The 22,296-nt window shown below is 53.2% G+C and overlaps 1 protein-coding gene across 2 annotated transcripts in view; it reads right to left on the reverse strand.

Moving 5' to 3' along the window:
* Window positions 1-22,296, reverse strand: part of VAC14 (VAC14 component of PIKFYVE complex) — a 98,283-nt gene that overhangs the window by 28,495 nt on the left and 47,492 nt on the right. For both annotated transcript variants that reach the window (XM_036275122.1, XM_036275121.1), the window contains 2 exons: window positions 17,944-18,100; window positions 7,830-7,962 (listed from right to left, as the gene is read on the reverse strand). In XM_036275122.1, the coding sequence (XP_036131015.1) occupies window positions 7,830-7,962; window positions 17,944-18,100 (290 nt within the window). The remainder of the gene's footprint in view (window positions 1-7,829; window positions 7,963-17,943; window positions 18,101-22,296) is intronic.

Genomic DNA, 22,296 nt, shown 5'->3' on the forward strand with positions numbered 1-22,296 from the left:
GTTTGCTGGCAACCTAAGGTCAAATATAGTAAACCCAGAGAACTGCAGATTCTATCCAGAAACAACACCTCCAACTTCAGAAAAACTCTATCAAGTTCTTAGTCCCTGGCACAAGTTCCTGACATCACCCCCCAGGCCCTGCGGGCTGCCTGAGCCATGGGCTAGGGAGCTGATGCTTTTTAATCAGCTACACATTTTTTTAAAACTGTTTATTTATTTTTTTAAATTGATTTTAGAGAGAGAAGGGAGAGGGCGAGAGAGACAGAAACATCAATCGGCTGCCTCCTGCATGCCCCCTGCTGGGGTTCAAGCCTGCAACCCAGGCATGGGCCCTGACTGGAATGGAACCGGAGACCTTTTGGTGTATGGGATGACGCTCAACCCGAGCCACACAGGTCGGGTAATCAGCTATACATTTTAATCAGAGGATGGCGAGGACCCAGCAGGTAGCAGGACCTGTGCGAGGAGGAGTCCAAAAGACATGCCTGTGCAGTGGGCATGGAATGGTTTCTGGGTCCTTACCCCACCACAGGGGCTTGATGCTGGGGCCAAGGGCTGGCTTGGTGGGAGGAGGGCCGCTTGGGTCACATGGCCACCCTCTGCCAGGTTCACCTGTGACCTCTAACCTCCCAAAAGCCCCACTCAGAGCAAGTAGACTCTTGGCCTCCTTGCAGCTCTCCCATCACAAGGGTCCAGGAGGACCCTTGGAATACGGGGACACTGCCCTCTAAAGCTGCCGACCTCCAGAGCACACTGTGCAGGGCTCCCTCTGGCTAGCACTCCCCCTGCCCCTTCCTCAAACCTAATTAATCCGTCTGGCCTAGCAAGGCTCAACACACGTTTCCATTTCCCAGAGGAAAACATCACTCCTACAGGGAGGGCCAGTATGTGACAGGGGGCTCTACAGGGGCAGTGTGCGGACTGCTTGGAGGAGGCAGAGCAAAGCAAGTGGCTTGTCCCCAGCTCTACCCATCAGCCCGGGGTCACAGATGGTTCTGTGAGGTGCTGGGAGGCTGGCCCTTTGCCGTGGATTAGGGAACAATGGAAACAGAGTGGGCTGGGCTCTCTGAATTTTGCCCTTCACAAGGACATCCTTCTATCTCTGGGGCAGGACTCTTCCTCTCTGGGGCGTCAGACCATCCTCCCATTCATTCCCTCAGCACTGTCCCCCATGAGGTGATCAGAGCCAGGGGCTGGTGGTACAAAGCCACACACTTCCTTTGCTGTCCTGCATCTCAGTGAAGTACCCCAGCCCTGGCCCTGGCGGGCGGGGGTGACTGTGGAAAGCTCCTGAAGACTCATAGGAGCTGGGCAGACTGACTTAAGCCAGCAAGAAGAGAAGCTTCTTCTGAGAGGGACACAGGAAGCCCCTTGGAACGCTACCTTCAGCCACGTTCCATGTCCTGACTCCTTCCCCGTCAATTGGGGACCCAATGATACGACCACAGACTAATACACGATCAAAACCTGCCTGCGCTCTGGGCAGGTGGATCATGGCCTCTTTCAGCAGGTGGACTTAGGTTGGTACATGTTTGTCACAGCAATTTATTTTTATTTTGAGGAATAAAAGGAAGAGCTCCAAGTGGGACCGCTTAGAAGCCCTCTGCTGCAGGCCAGGGGCCGGAAGCAAAGCACGCTTACCTCAAATGCCACTGAACCCGGGATCTGGGTCTTGCCACTTTACTCTGATAAACCTTCTATTAGCATCGGCTCAATGGGCTTTTGGGGGGCCTCGTCAATGCCCCTGGGGCAGGTAAGGTGGCACATATAAAGACAGACAGGGTAAAGGGGGTGTATAGTGTCAGTGAACTCCAGGCTATAGAGAGTGAGGAGAGTCAGGCAGATTGGCTGGTGTGGGCTCCCCAGCCACAGTGACCATTTGTCCCCAGCCAAGGGCTTGTCTCACAGGCAGAACGCACAAGGATAGCAAAGTGGAATTTCCCAATTACAGCATGAAAGAGAGCTTCTTCTCTCGAGGCCCTCCCCCCAGCCCCTGCAATGAAAAACAAGTCCAGTTCCAGTGGCTTCCTAGGCCTTGGCTCCCATGCCCCACCACCCACCTCGGTGGCCAATCAAGTCCCCACTCCATCTGCCCCAACACAGGGCTCTTATGCAAACCCTGGGGAGAGGGATGGGAGGCCTGGATCTCACAGAAGAAAACTCATGACTGTCCCCCCTCTCACTTGGGCCCCCAGCCCATGCTCTTCAAACGCCCGCCTCATCTTAGGGGCACCTCTTTCCCCAGGGAGGGTGCTTGGGACCTCATCCACCATCAACTGGGCTGGTTGGGGCTGGAGCCTTCGAGTTCACAGCACAGTCACTCATTAAAAAGAAAGCATTCTCTGGCCAGTACTCTTTGCCAGGCAGCAGGGAGGAAGAGGAGGGGAAAAGGCTCAGCTGACTAAGGCACAGGACGGCTGGCCAGAGGGCCGTCTTGGCCGGCAGAGTGGGGCGTCCTCAGCCCTGCCCCATTCCCAGCACAGAAGCAGGCCTTGTAAAGCTCCCAGCTGTTGGACTACGCTGGAGTTCCTATCACAGTTTATCAAAGAGGCTGCGTTTCTCCCTCCTCACCCTTTCTACTGAGTATAAGTGGACCAGTTCATGGGAAAACAAGGCCTGCGCTTGTCCTGCCTGCACTGCACGGAGGGGGGGGGAGAGGCTGGAAGAGGGAAATAAATGTACACGAACACCCACCCTGGGCAGAGTTGTTTTAATGGGGCCGGGCTGGGCCGCTGGTGGGCACCCTGGGTGCTGGGGCAGCAGGCCTGGTGCACCGGAGCCAGCTGTTGGCACAGAAGGTTCATCTATTGTATCCTCTCGAGTCCAGTTTTCCCTCCCCACAGACCACAGTGGGAGGCCGAGACCATATCATGAGGTAGAATAACAGCTTCCCTTTGTCAAACTGTGCTGAGCTGTAACACGCAGGGTCTCATGGAACCCTCTCCAGAGACGGCAGGCAGCGCATCGTCTTCATCTTACAGACAAAGCAAAACAGGCTTGGAAACAGGAGGACCTGGGATTTGAACCCAAGTCTGCCCTGAGTGCCTGTGGAAGGCCCGTCTGCCACACGCCTATGGAGTCCTGGGGAGGGGTGTGGGTGTGGGCAGGGCTGGGGGTGCCTGGCACCAGCCCCCTCTCTTCGCCCCTAACCCTGTCCTCGTCTTCCCTCTATGTGTGGGCTTACGAGCAGATCCCAGTCTGGTTGAGATGAGGTTCTGGGGCCACTGGCTTCCCCCAGCTAAACGTGCATCTACACTGTTATGTCCATCAGAAAATCTGGCCATTCAGCCTGGCCGGTGTGGCTCAGTGGTTGAGCATCAACCCATGCACCAAGAGGTCGCTAGTTCGATTTCTAGTCAGGGCACATGCCCAGGTTTTGGGTCTGATCCCCAGAGGGGGGTATGCAGGAGGCTGCCAATCGATGTTCTTTCTCATCAGTGTTTCTATCTCTCTCTCCCTCTCCTTTTTTCTTTCTCTAAAATCAATAAAGAAAAAATATTAAAAAAACAAAACAAAACACAGGCCATTTGGATCCAGAAAGGATGTCCAACCCACCCAGAGGCCTAGCTGGAGTTCAGGCCCCACTCCCACCCCCCACAGAGCTGCAGCCTGGGAAAGCTGTGTGGGGGAGAGGAAACGCTGCGGTCCCGAGGGAAATCAGGCACCTTCCTCAATGCCTAGACCCCCACCAGATGTTTGTCTTCCAGAACTCCAGATGCCTTTGTCCTCGACACGGCAGCTGCTCCTGGACCTTGAGCTAAACACACTACAGAAAATGTCTGCCAGGGTCTCTTTCCTTTTTTTTCTCAATGATCAATCTTGGGGGTTGAGAGGAGCAACTTACAGTTTTCGTAACACCTGGAGGGTTTAATCATTTACTGTGCCCATGGCTTCACCTCAGCAGTCTGTATGTACCATTATTATGCTCCTTTAAAGCCGTCAGTAGAACATACGGAAATAAATTGAGAAGCCTGCAGGCAGGCTGACACTCCAAGGGCTCACCCCCCGCGATCTCTGCTGAAGGGGCTCAGCCGACCATGGGAAGGAGGAGGCCTTCTGCATATCTGGTGCTGCACTGTGCGCGCCCTGACAGCCCAGAATGGGTGGCCTGGCCTGTGACCTGGGCGGACAGCCGAGGCCAGGCATGCTGGCTTAGCAGGCAGCAGGTTCACAGACTGGCGTGGCCCAGAGGAAGCAGGGCCAGGTGGCTGTCGGCTTTAACACGCACTGACAGGTGCTGGCGCTGCTTGGAGTAATGGCAGACTGAACAAATGAAGCAAAGGACTAAGCAGGACAACATGTGCGAGGGGCCCAGTCACAAGGCTCCTTCTGTCTCAGCCCTGGTTCTTTGTGTGAGTGCCAAGGGCTAGGAGGCCTCTGTGGCTGTGTGTGGTGGGAGTGAGGCCCTGGTGTGGTCCATGAGGGTGGAAGTCCCAGAACACCCAACGATCACCATGCTGGATATACTGAGCCTCTGTGGACAGGAGACAGGAGCTCCTCTGAGACGGTGGGCCCCAACTGGTCTCGGCTCTCAGGTTGTACAGGGACTCGGCACCGGACTCGGCACTGCCTCACGGAAGGGATAAAGTGGCCACTACAGAATTAGCACAGTGCAGGGGTCAGCGGCCTAGCTCCAACCCAGCTGGCTGGGTACATGGCTTTCTCTCATTTCCCTTCTACAAAATGAGGATTCTCATTAGCCCTGGATACATGGGAGACACTGCGAAGCAAGCAAAGCCTCACTGCCCCACAGGCTGTCAGCAGGAACAGAGCCCAGGCTGCCACACTTCTGCCTGGTGCAGTCTGGGGGTGCTGCTCACTCCTCTGAGCTCCCTTTCCCCAAGCCCCTGACGAGGCACACGAGGCTGAGAGAGGATGGAAGAACCCACTACAGCCCAGTTCTCCAGAGAGAAAACCTTCTATGAACGCCCTTTTCAAAGGCCTCTCTCTCCACAGGTTCCCTGAGTCTTCCAGGCAAGAAGGGCTCATCAGAGGGCTAACGCCTCTGCAGTTTAGAAAATCACATAAAGTTAACTGTCATTCATGTGGGGATAGTCCTTCATTTTCCGGGGGGGTGGTGCCTTTTGTACCACATCTAACCTCTACTTCTATCCCCGACTGTCCAATGTGATGTGACGAAAAACTGTGGAAATCTTTTGGCCAGTGAGGATAAGGATCCATTTCTGTACCTCTTAACCTTGGGTCTCTTTCAGGGCAATTTTGCTCCCAGGAGACATTTAAAATGTTTGAAGCCATGCCCTGGCCGGTTTGGCTCAGCGGTTAGAGCGTTGGCCTGCAGACCAGAAAGTCCCAGGTTTGGTTCCCACTAAGGGCACGTACCTTGGTTGCAGTTTGTCCCCAGCCCCGGTTGGGGTTGTGTGGATGGCAACCAGTCGATGTGTCTCTCTCATGTCGATGTTTCTCTCTCTCTTTCCCCTCGCCTCTCTCCCTCCCGCTCTATCTGAAGATAAATGCAAAAGTGTCCTTGGGTGAGGATTAAAAAAAAAAGTTTGCAGCTATATAAAAAAAAATTTTTTTCTTTATTGATTTGAGAGAGAGAGAGAGAGAGGGAAAAAAAAAACACTGACGAGAGAACATCGATTAGCTGCCTCCTGCATGCTCCCACTGGGGATCGGACCCACAACCTGGGCATGTGCTTCGACTGGGAATTGAACCAGCGACCTCTTGGTGCATGGGTCGATGCTCAACCACTGAGCCACACTGGCTGGGCTGAAGTCATTTTTGATTGTCCCACCTGGATGGGCAGGTGCTATCAACATCTAGTGGGTAGAGATCAGGGATGCTGCTTAACATCCTACCCTGCACAGGATGGTCCCTGCTACAAAGAATGATCTGAACCCAAATGCCAATAGTGGGGTGACACCCTCCCACCACCACAGGACCTCTTTTGGTAGTCTAGACCACCAGAAGACCCTACCTCCCGGAGGGCAGGGACCTGGTGGTCCTGCCAGTTGTCTTTCTGGCCAGGCAAGCCTGTCCCCTCCTTCGACTCAACCCTTTGGCCTGTTCGCCAGGTCCCTCAACTCCATGTTCAGCCCTCGAGCTAGGTAGGGCCCAGTGGCTCCCTCCCCCGTGCCTCGCAGAAGACCCTCATGGGGCCTCCCCTCCCCTCACTGCCTCCTGTCACCCCCCCTCTTTCCTCTGCTTCTTCCTACCTCCCAGACCTTTCTTCTCAGCCTTCTCTCCTGACTTCTCCTTCTGTCCCCAGCAGGTAAAACTGGAGTTCCTAAGGGCTCAGCTCAGGCCCCTTCCCTTCCCTCTCTGCCCTCTTACAACGGACTGTTCTCATCCCTAAGAATGAAAACTCCACAAGTGCACCACCTAGAATGGTCACCTTGCACAATCAGTATTCAGTCAAATCTGTTGAATAAATGAATAAATGAATGAATGAATGACTACATGATCAATTTCCAGTTTTGTATCTCAGGTCTAGGTCCCTGCTTTGAGAGATAGGTATAGCAAACTGCTTCTTCAACACCTCTCCTTTGAGATCCCCAAAGCAATTTAAATTCAAATATGGGCCCCTCCTCCCTCACTGCTCCTCCTGCAGGGCTCCCATCCCAGGGACTGCCACCACCATCCACCCTGCTGTCACACAAAATCCTGGGTGTCACTCCCAACTCCCTCTCCGCTCATTCTCTCATGCAGTCAATCACCAATCGATCATGCTTCCTACTAATTCTTGAATCCCTTGCTTCTTCCTGTCCCTCAACAGCTGCCACCATCTCTCAGTTGAACAACAGCCTCCCACACATCCATCTTGTCCCCCTCTACCTATTCCCCCCAGCAACACAGTAATATTTTAAAACAGAAATCTGGTCACACCATTTCCCTGCTCAAGCCCTTTCAGTGGCTTCCTGGGACCTCTGGGTAAGGTCCCTGATCCTGAGCTCCTCTGCCCCTTGCCTTCTGGTTTACAGCAAAATAAACTCCATGCTTCCCCCTGCCTTGAAACCTCTGTACAGGCTGGACGCTTTGCTGGGAATCCTCCTTCAACTCCCCCATTCCCCGAAGGCCCGAGAAGCCTCCCTGACTCCTGAGACCACATCAGTCTAGTCTATTCCCCAAGCACCCTGGACGTTTTTAGTAACCCTCATCACCCCAGAGGTTCCGATTTTACCGACTGGGGTAGGTCCTGCATCAATTTCTTTTTAAGCCTCCTTGGTGACCTAACACATAGCCAGAGTTGAGAACTACTGCCACCCAGACTATTCTGGAGACGTCTACCTGGCTTTGTTGAGGAGCTTGGGAAAACCTGTGTCCTATTGAGATTTTGTTGGTCTGAAGGTCACTACTCTGGTAACCCTGTTCCTTGGAGCTGAGGCGGCAAAGGGCCAGACCCGGCCATACTACTAGTGATGACAGTTCTAAAGGCGTTGAGTGACTGGGGCTGGGGCCCAGGCACCATCCAGGACCAAGCTCAATGGACTCGAATATCTGGCCCCGCCAGAGCCTCAGCTGCAGCAACCCTGGCCAAGCCCCATGCTGACAGTGGGGACTGAGCACAGCCCGGCTCACGGTCCATCTGGCTTACCTACTCACCCCAATGACTCTGACGACATTCAACCTCAAAGGAAACATTGTCTCACAAGCCAAAAAAACGTTCATTTGTTTGAAAACATGGTGACATTGATCTGCCTCCTGTCAGCAGCACCAGCAACCTGGTGTGAAGGGAGGAATCTTCTTCATTTAAGAACAAACACAAAGGTCAGGACAAGGAAACGAGTGACATGAAAGAGAAAATGGTCGCTCTGACACCCGGCACGGTGGGACCGTGTGTGAGGAAGGGAAAGGGTGTCGCCACTCACCTGATGATGAAGGCACCTCTGACCTCCAGGAGCTTCCGTTCACTGCTGAACCTCTTGAGAAGGTTGATCATGAACTTATAAAAGTAGGAGTTCATGGTGGGGGTGGAAGGAGAATATTCTAAGCCTTTGGTACCTGTAGAGAAAGGGACAGAGCCAGAATTTATTCCATGTGTCCACAGAATGAGGAGAACCTACCCCCCCCAAATAGAAACAACTGTAGATGCCAAAAAGTTGGTGGTGGGGGCCTGTGTGTAACAAGATGAGGTAAAGTCTTTAATCAGGGGCCACGTTTGACAGCAAAAAAGCAAGGACTATGCAAGCAGGCACAAGCAAATCCAACTCTTCTCACTGCAAACATACCACTGTCCCTCCCCACCACCAGCCCAGCCACTCAGTGAACACTGCCCCTGTGTAAGGCCTACTGCTAGGTGCTGTGTAAAAATAAACTTCTATTCATCATCTCAATAAATAAAATATGCTTGGCCTTTAATTTGGCCAGCTGACAAATGACAAGTCAAAGAGAAAAAACAGGGAAAGATGCCCACAATCTCAATGGTCAACCAAATGGACACACCTTGTTTGAGAGGCAAAAGCCAGACTCCTTTCCTAGTGTGACGTCACAGAAAGTAAATTATGCCCACACCCACTAGGTTAAAGACAGCAAACACACTACAAAATGTTACCCATGTTTCCATCTGCACCCAGTGTTTTGAAATCAGACATTCGTCCTCACCTTCAGGCAGAGATGCTCTTTTAGAGTATACTCTGATGACTTTCAAAGCCGGGAGCTGGCTTTAGAACCAACCAGAAGAGCACTGGGGGTCTCCCTCTGATGTGTCCCAGCTGAAAACACACTGAATGCAGCCCCCCTCCCCCATGTGGCCCTCCACAAGGCATCCAGCACAAGGGGGGCAGGAGGGGCAGGATAAGGGCTGACGGAAGGCCAGCGATCCCAAGGCAGTGAATCCACACATCCCTGGGTTCCCCTTTCCTTTCTTTGTTTTTCAGATAGAGCAAGAGGGAAAGTGGGAGGGATGGAGAGAGAGAAACATCGATGTGAGAGAGACACATTGAGTGGTTGCCACCCACACGACCCCAACTGGGGCCAGGGACCAACTGCAACTGAGGTACGTATTCTTAGCGGGAACTGAACCCGGGTCTCTCCGGTCTGCAGGCCGACGCTCTAACTGCTGAGCTAAACCGGCCAGGGCCCCTTTCCTTTCTAACACATGCTGACCTCAATAGCACTGCTGGAAAGAGGCGTTAGCAACTGTAGGAATCCTCCCTCTATCTGCCTAAGACATTAACAGGACATTAAAAAGAAAACAGTTTAACTGAGATATAATTCACATACCACAAAGTACTAAAGTGCACAATTTAGTGGTTTGCAGTATATTCAGAGTTGTACACTTATTACTAATTCCAGAACATTTTCATCACCCTCAAAGCCCCATACCCATGAGCTGTCATTCACCATTTCCCCCTCTACCAGCCAGTGCAACCATTAATCTACCGTTTCTATGGATTTGTTTATTTTGGACATTTCATATAAATGGAATCACAGGGTATGTGGCTTCTTAGTATATTTTCAAGGTTCATCCATGCTGTAGTACGTATCAGCTGTGTATGCTCCCCCTCCCGCTGGTATTTGTTTTTATGGCTGAATAATATTCCACTGTCTGGATATACCATAGTTGATCCATACATCAGTTGGTGGACCATTTGGTTGTTTCTACTTTTGGACTATTAAGAATACTGCTGCTGTGAATATTTGTATATAAGGTTTTGTGTGAACATCTTTTCATTTCTCTTGGTTATAACCCAGGAGAGGAATTTCTGGATCATATAGTCACCCTGTGCGTGTCAGCTTTTGAGAAATAGCTAGGCTGTTTTCCATAGTGGCTGCACCATTTTCTATTCCCACCAGCCATGTATGAGAGTACCAGTTTCTCCACATCCTCACCAACACTTGTTACTGTCTTTTTGTGATGACAGCCCTCTTAGTGGATGGGAAGTCATATTTCCTTGTGGATTTAACTTGTACTTTCCTAATGATTAATGATGTTTAACATCTTTTTGTGTGCTTATTGGCTACTTGTATATCTTCCTTGGAAAATGTCTTTTCAAATCCTGTGTCTATTTTTAAATTGGGTTATTTATCTTTTCATTGTTGAGTTGTAGAAGTTCTTTATATATCAAATACAAGTTTCTTATCAGATATATGATTTGCAAACATTTTCTCCAATTCTGTGGGTTGTCTTTTCACTTCTTGATGGTGTCCTTAGAAGCACAATTTAAAAAAATTTGATGAATTCCAATTTTATTTCTTTCTTTGGTTGCTTGTGTTTTTGGTGCCATATCTAAGAAACTGTTACCTAATACAAAGTCAGAAAGATGTATGATATGGTTTTTTTGTATGAATTTTTCTTTTATTCTTCTTTTTTTAAAAGCTCTTACATTTAAGTCTCTGACCCATTTTAATTTTTGCATACGGTGTGAAGGAATCCAGATTATTATTATTATTTGCATGTGGATGGATATCTAGTTGTCTCATATTAAAAAAAGTTTTGTAGATGCTTTATTTTTTATATATTAATTTTTTTCAGCTTTACTGAGACGTAATTGACACATAACATTGTGTAAGTTTGCCATGTACCTGTTGATTTGACACACTTATATATTGCAAAATGCTTACAACCATAGCATTAGCTAACACCTCCATCACTTCACATAATTAACATCCTTTTTCTGTCGTGAGAACATTTATGATCTACTCTTAGCAACTTTCAAGTATGTAACACAGTATTATTAACTATAATCACCATACTGTATATTAGACACCCAGAACTTATTCAACTTCTGACTGGAAGTCTGGCACTCAGGGAGGACAAGGGAGGAGGCAGAGGGCTGACAGAGGCATCTGGGGCCACCATTTTCCAGGCTGGCTCTTCTCTGGTCCAGTCACGACTTCCTCCCCAGATCAGGGAGAGGATGGCCACAACTGGCATGAAACAGGCACAACGCGGGGTCTCTAGCTTGGCTGTTCGAGGGGACAGAGCTCCCAGAAGCCTGAGCCCAAAGCACAAAACAAGAACCATCCAGAGTACTAGAAGTGAGCCTACAGAGGAGATCCTAAGGGCTGACTTCATTAGATGCCAGTGGCCAGGCAGCAGCAGTAAAACCTTCTCCCAGTAGATTTCTTTATGCTGAACTCACGGTCCTTCTGGGGAAGTGGGCAGGAACTGGAAAAGGCAGCTGTGAATTACTCTGGAAGGATTTCTTATCAGGAGTCATACCTTCAAACTACTGTTCTCTACTCAGCACCTCCTAGACAGCTCCCATGCCCCGTGCAGGGCCGTCTCCAGTGAGAAGCCCAGTTCAAGAGGGGCCTCATTGAGCTTGTTTGCAGTGTGGCCTGGGTTCCTGCCTGGGAGATCCTGGGTGACTCTGGAATGGCAAATAGTCTCTGCCCCCAGGCCCAGCGGGACTGTTTGCAGAATCAAGTGTCACATTCTTAGAGATCGAGTTACTCTAGGCCCAGCTGGAGTTGATCTCTGAAGAGGTGGCCACAGGTGTAGCTGTTGGGGCAGCTGGGGTGCCTCTCAGCCCCTCCTTATAGTCCCCACGCTGAGGCTATAAATTGGACTGCCCTGTGGTGGCCTGGATGGAGGCATAGGCCACCCCCTCACACCCACTGGTGGTGCATGTGGACTGGAACCCAGTTCACTGGGTGCTTGTTTGTGATGGTTCCTTGTGTCCCTGTCACCCTGTACTGTATGTACAACCCTGTCCCACCCCATTTCTAGGCCTAGTGGCATTTAGGCTCCAAAGTATTCCAAAGGACAAAGGAACCAATACAGACCACGACCATAAGGAAATTCACAGTCTCCATTCCCCAGGGGCTTGGGCGTCTTAGGCAGGCAGCGGGGAGAGCCTCCGAGGGGCAGTGGGAAGCACTGAGCATAGTGTTTAAGCGCTCAGCTTGGGAGTCCAGCAGACCTGGGTTTAGATCCGACCTTTACCACTAACTGACTGTGCAACCATGGCCAAGTCTAAGCCTCAGTTTCCTCAGCTGTAGAATGAGGGCAATGAGACAAAATATGTTAAGGTACTGGGCCTAGGACCTGCTGCATAGTCTGTGCTCAATAAATGGGGCCTGATGTTAGCAAACATGCCATAACCCAGACCACTGAAAACTCTTCCCACTGAGTCTCGGAACGAATGATTGAGGGCTAAAGGATAGTCTGGATGCCTCTGAGTGGGGAGACTTCAGATCCAGGAGGTAGGGAGGCTGCAAGGAGGAGAGGGGGTCACTTGTAACCCTAACCAAGCCCACACTCAGGGAGGGACACCTGCTATCTTGCAGCTGACAGACTGGCCACAGATGGCAGAAGAGAAAGCATGGGGCTGCTTTGGACCACAGTCCCAGTCTCCTTAGCCATGGCTCCCCTCTGGGTCACACAAGCAACTCTCAGAGTCTAGGCCTGCATGATGGCCCCTGGAGCTGAGACCCTTAGAGGGAGGTGGGAGGGCGGAGTCATATCACCAATAAGCACAGCAAGTGACTCGTATTCTCACAGTGCAGTGGCTGCTGGGAAAGCCTCTGTTGCTCTGCCCGCCCACCACTTAGACTCCAAAGAGCTGGGGGACGGCACCTTCCCTGAGATTTGGCTGGCAGGAGGCCAGAGAGTGGTGGGAGCTTTGGGGGAGCTGTCTGGACCTGGCCAGCTTAGGCCTCCAGCTATTGGTGTGGGGTCTTTTGCCCTTTAGGTTCCCACACGTGCCTGCCGGGCAGCCCTCTCCTGGTGGAGGGTGGGGAGTGGAGGAGGGGAACACTTTATGGCTGAGCTGGTCAAGGCTGGGCCTGTCTCAATGCTCACCATGGACAGGGTGCAGGCCTACTCAATCTCTCTCAGCCTCAGCCTCCCACTGGCCCACCGGCCCCTTTTCTGACCTCACTGGCCCTCTTGTTCTCAGGCAGGGCTGCAGGCATGGGGGAGATGGGGTAGAAGGAAACAAACCCAGGCCAGGGGTTACTACGAGGAATGACAGGCCTCTCTCAACTGAACTTATGTCTGCCCAACTGCAGCCTCCCTGGGGAGCTCAGGGTGCCTCCCTCCATAGGCCATGTTGCCCATTTCTGGCTCTTGCTTGTCCGTGCACTTGACAAGCAGGGCTGGGAATCGGCCCCCTTTCTCAGCAGCTCTGGTAAAAGCCAACTCTGCAGAGCCTTTCAGCCGGCCTATGGGGCCCTGTTGCTGGTCCATCGGGGAGGGGCAGGGTGTTCTGATTCAGGGTACACCTCCACACTACGCAGAGGAGCTGCTGAGGATGGAGTGGCTTTTTCTCAGGTGACATGGACAGCACAGTCTTCCAGGCCCAGAGATGATGGACAAGCTGACTGGGGCCCAGGAAGTGGGGAGGAGAGAACAATCTGGCCATGGATCTCAGGGGTGAGGTACCCTTTGGGGGGCTGAGAGGAGCAAGTTTCATTCCCTAATCCTGCTGAGGACCAGCCCTGAGCCGCATGTCGCCTGCCTCGCCTTTCTGGTTTGGAGAAGCAGGCTCTGGCAGGAAGCGCACGTGACTGCCGCTGGCCCAGGGGCAGACAGATGCTGTCGGGAGCACTCAGTACACAAAACCAGGCCGGTGGGGTGGGCGGCCAGGGAGCCAGCCCCACAGATGTTGCTAAGTGAAACCTGATGTGGCGACATGAGAATCTGCAGAACGTCTCACAAACAACCTTCCCTGGGATGTTTTGGATTGAGTTTTGTGGCTATGACGTGAAGGAGCCTCACATGTCAGGATAAAAATAGCTCTGGCCTCAATACACAATGTGAGTTACAGTTCAACAAAACCAGATGGGAAAACATTAGCTGCCCAGCCCAGGCCCAGCAGGGTCCCTGCTTCACTCCCACCCTCCTGTCTACCTCCAGAGGGCCCCTCTAGTGGTATCTCTCTAGACCCCCTGCCCTGAGAACGTGGGGGAAGGGCCAGAGGGCCCAGATGGGATCTAGGTCCTGGCAGGGCAGTCTTGAGGAAGTGACACCTTCTCCAGGGCGGTGGTTCCTGTCTGTGAGCCTCACAGGGAGAAGGAGCTTAATAGTTCCTGACACAGGAAGTGCTCGGAAGAGGGGCTGTGTGATTGAAGGCTGGTTTGGAACCAAGAGGGACAGGTGGGCCCTGGCCAGTTTGGCTCAGTGGTTAGAGCGTTGGCCTGCGGTCCAGAGATACCCGGGTTCAGTTCCCGCTAAGGGCATGTACCTTGGTTGCAGTTTGTCCCCGGCCCTGGTTGGTTGTGCGGGTGGCAGCCACTCGATGTGTCCCTTTCACATCGATGTTTCTCTCTCTCTCTCTTCCTCTCTCTCCCTCCCACTCTATCTGTACAAAAAAATAGAAAAATGTCCTCGAGTGAGGATAAAACAAAGAGGGACAGGTGGGAAAGGGCTAGCTTCCCTGGGAGAGAGGGTGGCCAAGGGCTCTTCTGAAACAGGGTCTCGGGGGGCGCGGGTGGGGCGTTGTGGAGCCTGCAGAATCAGAGAGCCTGAATCCCATGGCTGCATGGACTAAAGGGTGGTTAAGATGTTGTAGCAACAGCATCCTTGGGACCTGATCCAAAAGGTGGTCACTTTCTTTTCTATGGGCCAGCCCAGCAGAGGTCAGGGAGCCTTCTGCCCCGGGAAGCCACACAAATCCAAGAGGTTTGCAGCTGCTGGGTTCAGAGCGAGATAAGCTAACGGGACACAGGAGGGTCCAAGAGGAGCTTGGCGCTGATGCAGCAGTGGAGGGGCTGCGCTGGGCGAGCTTGACTGCTGCTGGAGCAAGTAGCTCTGCGGCCAAGGGCAGTGCCAGAGAGGGAAGGCGGACGGGGCCCTCAGACCGTAACAGCAACAGGCCGGGGGCAATGGTGTGGGTGGACATCTGACCTGGCATTGGTGACGAGGTGATGGGCTCTGGTGGCCCCTCCTCCTGTCATGATAGGCCTGAAAAAGGTACTGACTGACGCTGGGATCCAGAGACGAGTATAGCAGGCCCCTTTGGTCTGAGCTGGTACTTCTCAAACTGTGAGGAGCACGAGTCATCTGGTGATCCTGACAAAATGCAATTCTGAGTCTGGGGGACCCAAGTGTCCCCATCTCTGATCACCTTCCAGGGGACACTGAGACTGCATAATCTGCACCTTGAAAAGCAAGAGTCTAAGAGGTCACAGGCAGGAGGGAGACAGATATGAACCCTGGCACCCATGCACACAGTGACAGGTGGGAGTGGCAGAGGCGGGAGAGGAGTGTGGTTGGGTTCTCCCCAGAGGTCCACAGAGGAGGGGACACCTGAGCTGGCCCGCGGCCTGCATGAGCTCCTGCAGTAAGGAGCAAGGCAAAGGCAGCAGCTCACACGTATGTACCTGCCTTAGCCCCTCCATGCAAGAGCTTGGAGTCCCAGCATCCATCACCCCATTTACACAGGGGAGAGGCAGCACCAGGTCACAGGACACCTGCCCCAGGTCACAGGACAGGTGGGGCACAGAGGGCCTGCGAACCTATCTTTCCAACCCAGTGCCTGTGCTCTTCTACACTGCCTGAAAACTGGGTGGGAAAAGGGGCTTCGAAGGCTCAAAGAGCAACAGGCAAGGTTCTTGGGACCCTGTCGGGTATGGCTGGAGATGGTGGAGGACGAAAAAGTGCAAGAAATGAGGTGTGAGGTGGCCTGAGGCCAGAATGGGGTCCTTGAAGTCACTGTGAAGAGAAGGGCCACCCCCAAGAACTGTCAGGTTGGGGTCGTGACCCAGTACCCAGAGGAGACCGCTGGCCTGGTGAAGATTCCAGTACTGGGAAAGGCTAGGGTTTACCTGTGCTCCTGTCCTGAGTGTGGGGGTGAAGTGAGCAGGCTCTCGGACTAGGCTCCTGGGTCAGCACTGCCTGTCACAGTCCCCCAGGTGCCTGGTCCTAACAAGAGCTCCACATGTTACAGTCACTGTTACTATTGGGGAAATGCCCAGGGACTGCTTTCTAGGTTTGTTCTAGACTCTAGAATCTAGAGCATCTTTCTGCATTTGGCCACACCAGCCTGAGCTTATAAGAACAAAAACGAATCAGAACATTCCATTTTCCCCCATGTATTTAGAGCTGGGATAAAAATCCACCTTGGACCAGAGAGCCCCGATGTAAACGGTTTTATCCCACTAAGAGTGGGCCCTGTGGTCAGAGAGAAAACGGGGTTTTAGGGTAAACATCAGGCGTGGGGTGACCTCTGGCTCCATACTGCCACACTGCCGCTGTGCTTGGCCAAGGCTACTCCTGGTCCGCAGCTGGGGTGTCCAAGCCCCAAGTGGGCCAGGCACTTGTGTGACGGGGAATGACCCTAAAGGCCTCCTGCGCCACCGAGCCTTCTGGTCCAGCCCCTCGTGTCTGCCTCAGTGGGGCTCATCATCTCCTCTCTCAGAGCCTGGCAGAGCCTCTGCTGGGGTGGTCAGGCCCGCAGGGCTCCAATGGCACTTCTCTGTGCCCCGAAGGAAGAGAAGAGCCACCTTATACATGGAGCAGAGTCCTGGGAGAGCAAGGTGTCCTCTCCCTGCCCGGGGCTGTGCCGCCTCAGCTTTTTGCTTCTGCCGTGGAGGAGAGAGGATGCTCTGACAAGGGGATCTGAGGGCTGGCCTGAGCCCTGCTGGTGCCTTCCCTTGGCCGCTGCCCGCTTTCCAGTCAGGGATGCAGACTGCCACCCCCCCGCCCTCCAGGACCTCCTCTCCCAGGAAGAGCCTTCTGCTCCTCGGCCTCCCATGGAGGGCCCTACTCCCACACCGAGGCTCGGTCCCTACACTCAACCTGAGGCATTCCTCCCATCCATCCTGGGGACTTCAGGTTGACCCTCAAGTGCTGACTTGGGGACACAGAATGAAGAATGGAGTCCTGGGCTGTAGGACAGAGACTGGGAACCTCAGCACGGGTCCCGGGTCAGGATGTGGGAGCCTCCCTGATTATGGCCTCTGACTGCCCAGAGGAAACTGGCGTGTTGGCAAGGAAACCACTGCATCCTGGGGAAACAAGAGAAGGAAGCTGGGCTGCCGCTAGAGCCCCTTACTCCTTCCTTACTTTAGTCAGAAACAGCTGGACACCTGAGGCCAACTGAAGGCGGAGCGTGCGCAGTGGTGGTGGCCTAAAGCCTGGGGTCCTTCATGATACCCTGCTGCAAGGGGGTGGGCTCACTTCAAGTGTCACCGGGCGACATCTTCAATGCATGGCCCCTGTGCTGCCCTCACAGCTGTGGGCGCAGTAGGCCCGCAGGGTGTTCCCAGGTGTTCTCTAAGCCCAGTCAGGTGGGGCTGCAGAAGGGAAGCAGCCGCTGAAGGCCCCAAATTTATTTGACACTTAGCTTCTGCATCAGAGGAGGAGCTGTCTAGGACCTTGTGCTTAGATGTTAAGAGCCGCTCAGACGAGACACCTTAGGCAAACATCTAGATTCGCTGGTACTTTCCTACTGACTTGTACCCTGGGCACTTTCCAGGATGGTGTCGTTGGAGAGAACTGGTGTCTACCTAGGAGGGAGGCACTGGGAGTCACACTGGCCTGGGAGAAGGGCCGCCTGATGTCTAGAAGGAACTCCAAGGGTGAGTATCAGGAACGCCACAGCCACCTTCATGGCCAAGGACTGCCCGGAAACATGCTGTTTGAATTATGCTGTCTCTTGCCTGGGCTGCCTGCCATGTTGAGAGCTATTTTTAGCTTCTCAGTGAGGAAGGAAATGGCTGCCTAGTCTTCCACCTGTGCGCCCCAACTCCAAAGCCCCTTGATTCCTGACTGGGGAGACGCCGCCCCAGGGAAAGAGATGATCAGCTGACTCAGATGGTTTTATATTTAGCCAATGGCTCAAAAGGATGAAAGGTGCAGAGAGATGAGGGAAAAGGGATGTAAGTGTCTCTCACAGGGTGAGGGGCTGCTGGAGTGTGGCAGGAAGGCAGTGTCCACCTGCCTCCTGGAGAGTGGCCATCACTGATCCCTCACAGCCTGGCAGAACTCCAAGGCTGGAGAGGGACAGCACCGAGGATGGCCCCAGTCCAGGAAAAGACCGAGCACTGGTGTTCCCAGGGTCCCGGAGGCTGGGAGCATCAGGGAATACTTACTGGGAGTGGTCAGTAGGCCGGCTCTGCCAGGGGTGGGCACCTGAAGCTCTGAGTGGCTGACCCGGAGGTCAGGGCCATCAAGGGGGCCTGGGTCCTCTGTCTGGCCTGCAGGGGAGGAAGCAATTTCTGCCAACACCTCCAGATCCTTCAGGATAACCTGGGGAGAAAAGAAGAGGATGAGACGAGAGCCTCCAAAGGCAGCTATGACTCCTGACTGGGGAGACACAGACTCCTACAGGAGGTGGGGGTGTGTGTGCAGAGGACACCGCTGGTGAGAGCAGCCAAGACCATGGCTGTAACAGTGCTCTGAAAGTTCTACGAAGGACTGAACTGAAGAGAACACAGGCAGTGGACAGGAGCAACTGGAGGAAGCATCTGGAATCTGAGCCCGGAAGTCAGCTTTCCCATGGCCACTCCTCTCTGGTCCCTGGAGTAGGAATGTGAGGGGACCCCAGGAGATGTGGGACTCAGGCACCAGGGCACAGTCTGTGCAGTATACACCTCAGGCCTCCTGTGTTGTCCGTGCCCGACAATGACCCGGCAGTGCCCTCCAGGCCATGCTTCTGGGTGAGGCAGCCATGGCCCGGTCCACCACCAGGTCACAGGACAGATCCTTCTGCAGAGGGGAAACAAGGCCACGGAAGATCCCAAAGGACCCTTCACATTTGGGATATGACTCTGGGCTCCAGGACATCCTAACTTTCAGACACACTGTTCAGTTTCTGGCTGCGTCCATGGTGCTTATACACAGAAGCGAGTGTAGTGGGGTGCCTGAACCTGACCCCTGCCTGCCAAGCTCTTCCAAGGAAGATGCAGAGTTGAATGTAGAGAACAGTTCAGAATGTGCACTCAAGTAAGTGCTGTGCCACACAGTCCCCCAACACCGCCCCCACAATCCAGAGCCCTGGACCAGTGGAATTAACACAGAGCTCTGGGTGGGCCCCAGGTACCATGATAGGCCAGCTGGTGGAATATGATGACTATAGTTAAGGTCAAGCTACTCCAGGGCTCTCTGTGGGATGATGAAAACATTCCACAATTAGATAGGGGTGATGATTACACGACCTTGTCAATATATTAAAACCACTGAACTGTATACGTTTTTCTAAGATTTTAAAAATTTCTTTTTAGAGAGAAAGGGATAAGAGGAGAGAGGGAGAGAGAGAGAGAGAGAGAGAGAAAGAGAGAGAGAGAGAGAGAGAGAGAGAGAGAGAGAGAGAAAGAAATTGATGTGAGAGTGAAACATCAATCAGCTGCCTCCTGTAAGCTCCCTACCAGGGATCAAGCCTGCAACCTGGTCATGTGCCCTGATCAGGATGACACCCAACCAACTGAGCCACACCAGCCAAGGCTGAATCGTGTATTTTAAAAGGGAAAATTTTATCTCAGAAGAAAAAAAAAAAGCCACTAACCTCTCCTTAAAGCTTAGAAACAGTTCCTGTCTCCAGGCAACTAATGTGCCAGCACCTCTTCCTACCCTGTCCCCGCTGTCACTTCTCCCAGGGTCCCCTCTGCAGCCTGGAACATGCAGCTGAGCCCCACTTGCTGGCCCATTCTAGCCCCAAGGTCTTCTCCCAGCAGCCTGGTGTGTTCAGCATGAGATTTCCCTGCCCTGCCACACTGCAGCCTCACCCAGGTTGGACATGGCACTCACATACAGAAGCCATCTCCCAGCAGTCCCTGCCCTGTATGCTGTGTCAGACCCGCCCCAGCCCTCGGCCTGGAGGCAGCCTGCACTCCCCTGCCCTTCTGTGCCTTTTGGAACAGTGACTGCTGGCCTGCAGGGAATGCGTCCTTGTGGCTGAAAAGTGCAGGCTAAGCAGTTCAGATGGATGGCTGGAGCAAGGGCTGCCTGGTGCCCAGGCCGAGAGCCGGGAGCCCGGGAAGGACTAGCCCAGGAGCTGGAAGGCCCAGGCCTCTGCTCCATTGAGGGAGGCTCCCAGAAGGCTGTCTGCTCCAATGTGGCAGAGAGGACACAGAGGGTGAGGTGTGGGGACAGAGCAGAGCAGTGGCCGTGCAGCACTGTGCGACGGGGCGACCCGAGCCCCACCTCGCAGGGAGTGCACAGGACATGCACTCTGGATGCTCGATTCCCCCAGCAAGTCGCTGTCCAAAGGTCAAGGAGATGAAAGAAGACCAGGGATTCTGGGTGGGGCAGTGACTTGTCCAAAAATTAAACAGTGAGGAAAGAAGCAAGCTGATTGTGCCTCAAAAAGTTAAACACAGGGTTAGCACAGGTTTACTCCCACTCCTAGTAGTTACCCAACAGGGCTGAAAACATGTCCACACATGAACTGCCATCGGAACGCTCATGGCAGCAGTACACATCACAGCCAGAAAGCGGACACAACCCCAACATCCATCAGCTGATAACCGGCTCTCCGCGCCGGGTACGACACTGAGGAATGGAGCTCTGATACACACATTACATGGAGGAGCCTTGACAGCTGCTGAGTGCAAGAAGCCAGGTGCACAGATTGCATCTTGTACGATGATCCCATGTACGTGTCCAGAACAGGCCAACCCATGGAGACAGAGTAGATTAGTGGTTGCCAGAGGTGGGAGGAGGGAGACTCAGGGAGTGACTGCTAATGGGTGCAGGGTTTCTTTTTGGGGTGATGAACATGTTCTAGAATTAGTGGTGAGGGTTGCACAACCTTGTTCGCAAAGTATACTCATAAAGTATACAACAATGGGTTGCATACTTTAAAAGGGTGAATTTTATGGTATGTGGATTCTATGTTTAAAAACACCCCAATTCAAAATCCCAGACTGACACTCTAGTTCCCAATCCAATGGTACTTGTTGAGCAACCTGCTCTTGTTCTGCCCATGGCCAAAAGGGGGGGACCCTCATTGAACACCCTGCCCCATGAACTCACACCTGGTTCAGACTCACGGGAGAGCCAAGGGGGTCAAGGAGGCAACCTGTGTGTTGTTACATCTCTTGGCACCTGCCAGTCCCGCTGCAGCCCCACAGGTTCCTCCCCTCAGGCCTGGTGGAGCAGGTGCACAGAGGCAGCATCCTCCAGGCAGCAAACTCTGGAGGTCAAATGCAGCAAGTGAGGAAAGTACTAGGCAGCCGGGGCCCTGGCTAGGGACTGGGCGGGACAGCGGTGCACAGGTGCAGGGCTTCAGACCTCACTTCCTCACCAATCTGCGTCTCGAATCTCTGTACCACCTCCTCCCTGCCACTGGAGAGTGCTGCCAGCAAGCTGCATATTTTACATTTTGAGTTCTCAGATTTTAGGAAGTTTAACACCAAACTGCAAATGAATGCAAATTACACTTCAATTGCATAATTAGAACGAGAAATGTCTACAGGTTCCTGTGGCAATACCAGCCACTCCTCTGGTGCCTACATACCAAAAGGTCTTCTCTGGTTCCCAGACAGCCCTGCCTGGGGCAACACTACCTGTACTGGTGTGTACACACGTACCCACACACACACACACACACACACACACACACACTGCCCTTCCAGTCCCTTCGAGTGACAGCCGGAGAACAGCACCACCAAGTTCTTCAGACTCCCACAGGCAAGAAGGGGAAGAGGCTGTCAAAATGTAAGGCAAGGAATGTCCTGAAGAGGGGAGCTGGGAGTTTGTGGGGTCCCACTCTGGGGCTTCCCAGTGGTTCTCTGACCTCCAGGCTCACTGGCCCTCTCTAGCTGAGCAGCAAACCCCACTCAGCCCAGGGGCTGAACTTGAGGCTTCAGATCAACACTCCTGACAAAGGCCTAGGCCAGGACTGCCTCAGGAGCCAGAAGAGGCCCCTTGGGAGGGAAGGCCCTGGGAGGCAACGCCAACAGGGGGCCTGGAACTGAGCAACGGAGAGGCAACCCTCCAGCTGGATGTGGCTTTGAGTCTGTGACAAGCCAGGGTTTTGGTGCTCCATCCCCTGCAGACCCCACAGGAAGCTCTAGGACAAGGACGAGGTGAACTCAGCAGCCTTGCTTATGAGGCACCTGCTTAAGGCTTGGACGAGAGGCCTGGAGCTACAGACGTGCTGCTGGGCCTCTAGATCAGAGCTAGCCCACCTTCCAATGAGCAGGCCGGCTGGGCCAGGCCTATGCTGGCCTGGAATCCTGGCTCCGAGGACGGGAAAGGCTCAAAGCAGGAGGAAGCCATGCCAATTAGTATGCACTACACAGCTTTTTGCAAAATGAATATAAAACACTTGTGCTTTCTTTTTGTGTAAGAGAAAGAAGCGGGGAAGAGAGGGAGGGAGGAGGGTTACAAGAAAGCAATATTCTGCAGGAACAGGAGTGCCTGCCATTACCATGGAAACAAGCGGGGCGGGGGGCACATCAGCTGGTTCCTCATCCTGCGGTGGATTTAGTTGGCCATCTCAG

The sequence above is a fragment of the Molossus molossus genome, unplaced genomic scaffold (assembly GCF_014108415.1).
Source record: "Molossus molossus isolate mMolMol1 unplaced genomic scaffold, mMolMol1.p scaffold_m16_p_21, whole genome shotgun sequence".
Taxonomy (NCBI): Eukaryota; Metazoa; Chordata; class Mammalia; order Chiroptera; family Molossidae; genus Molossus; species Molossus molossus.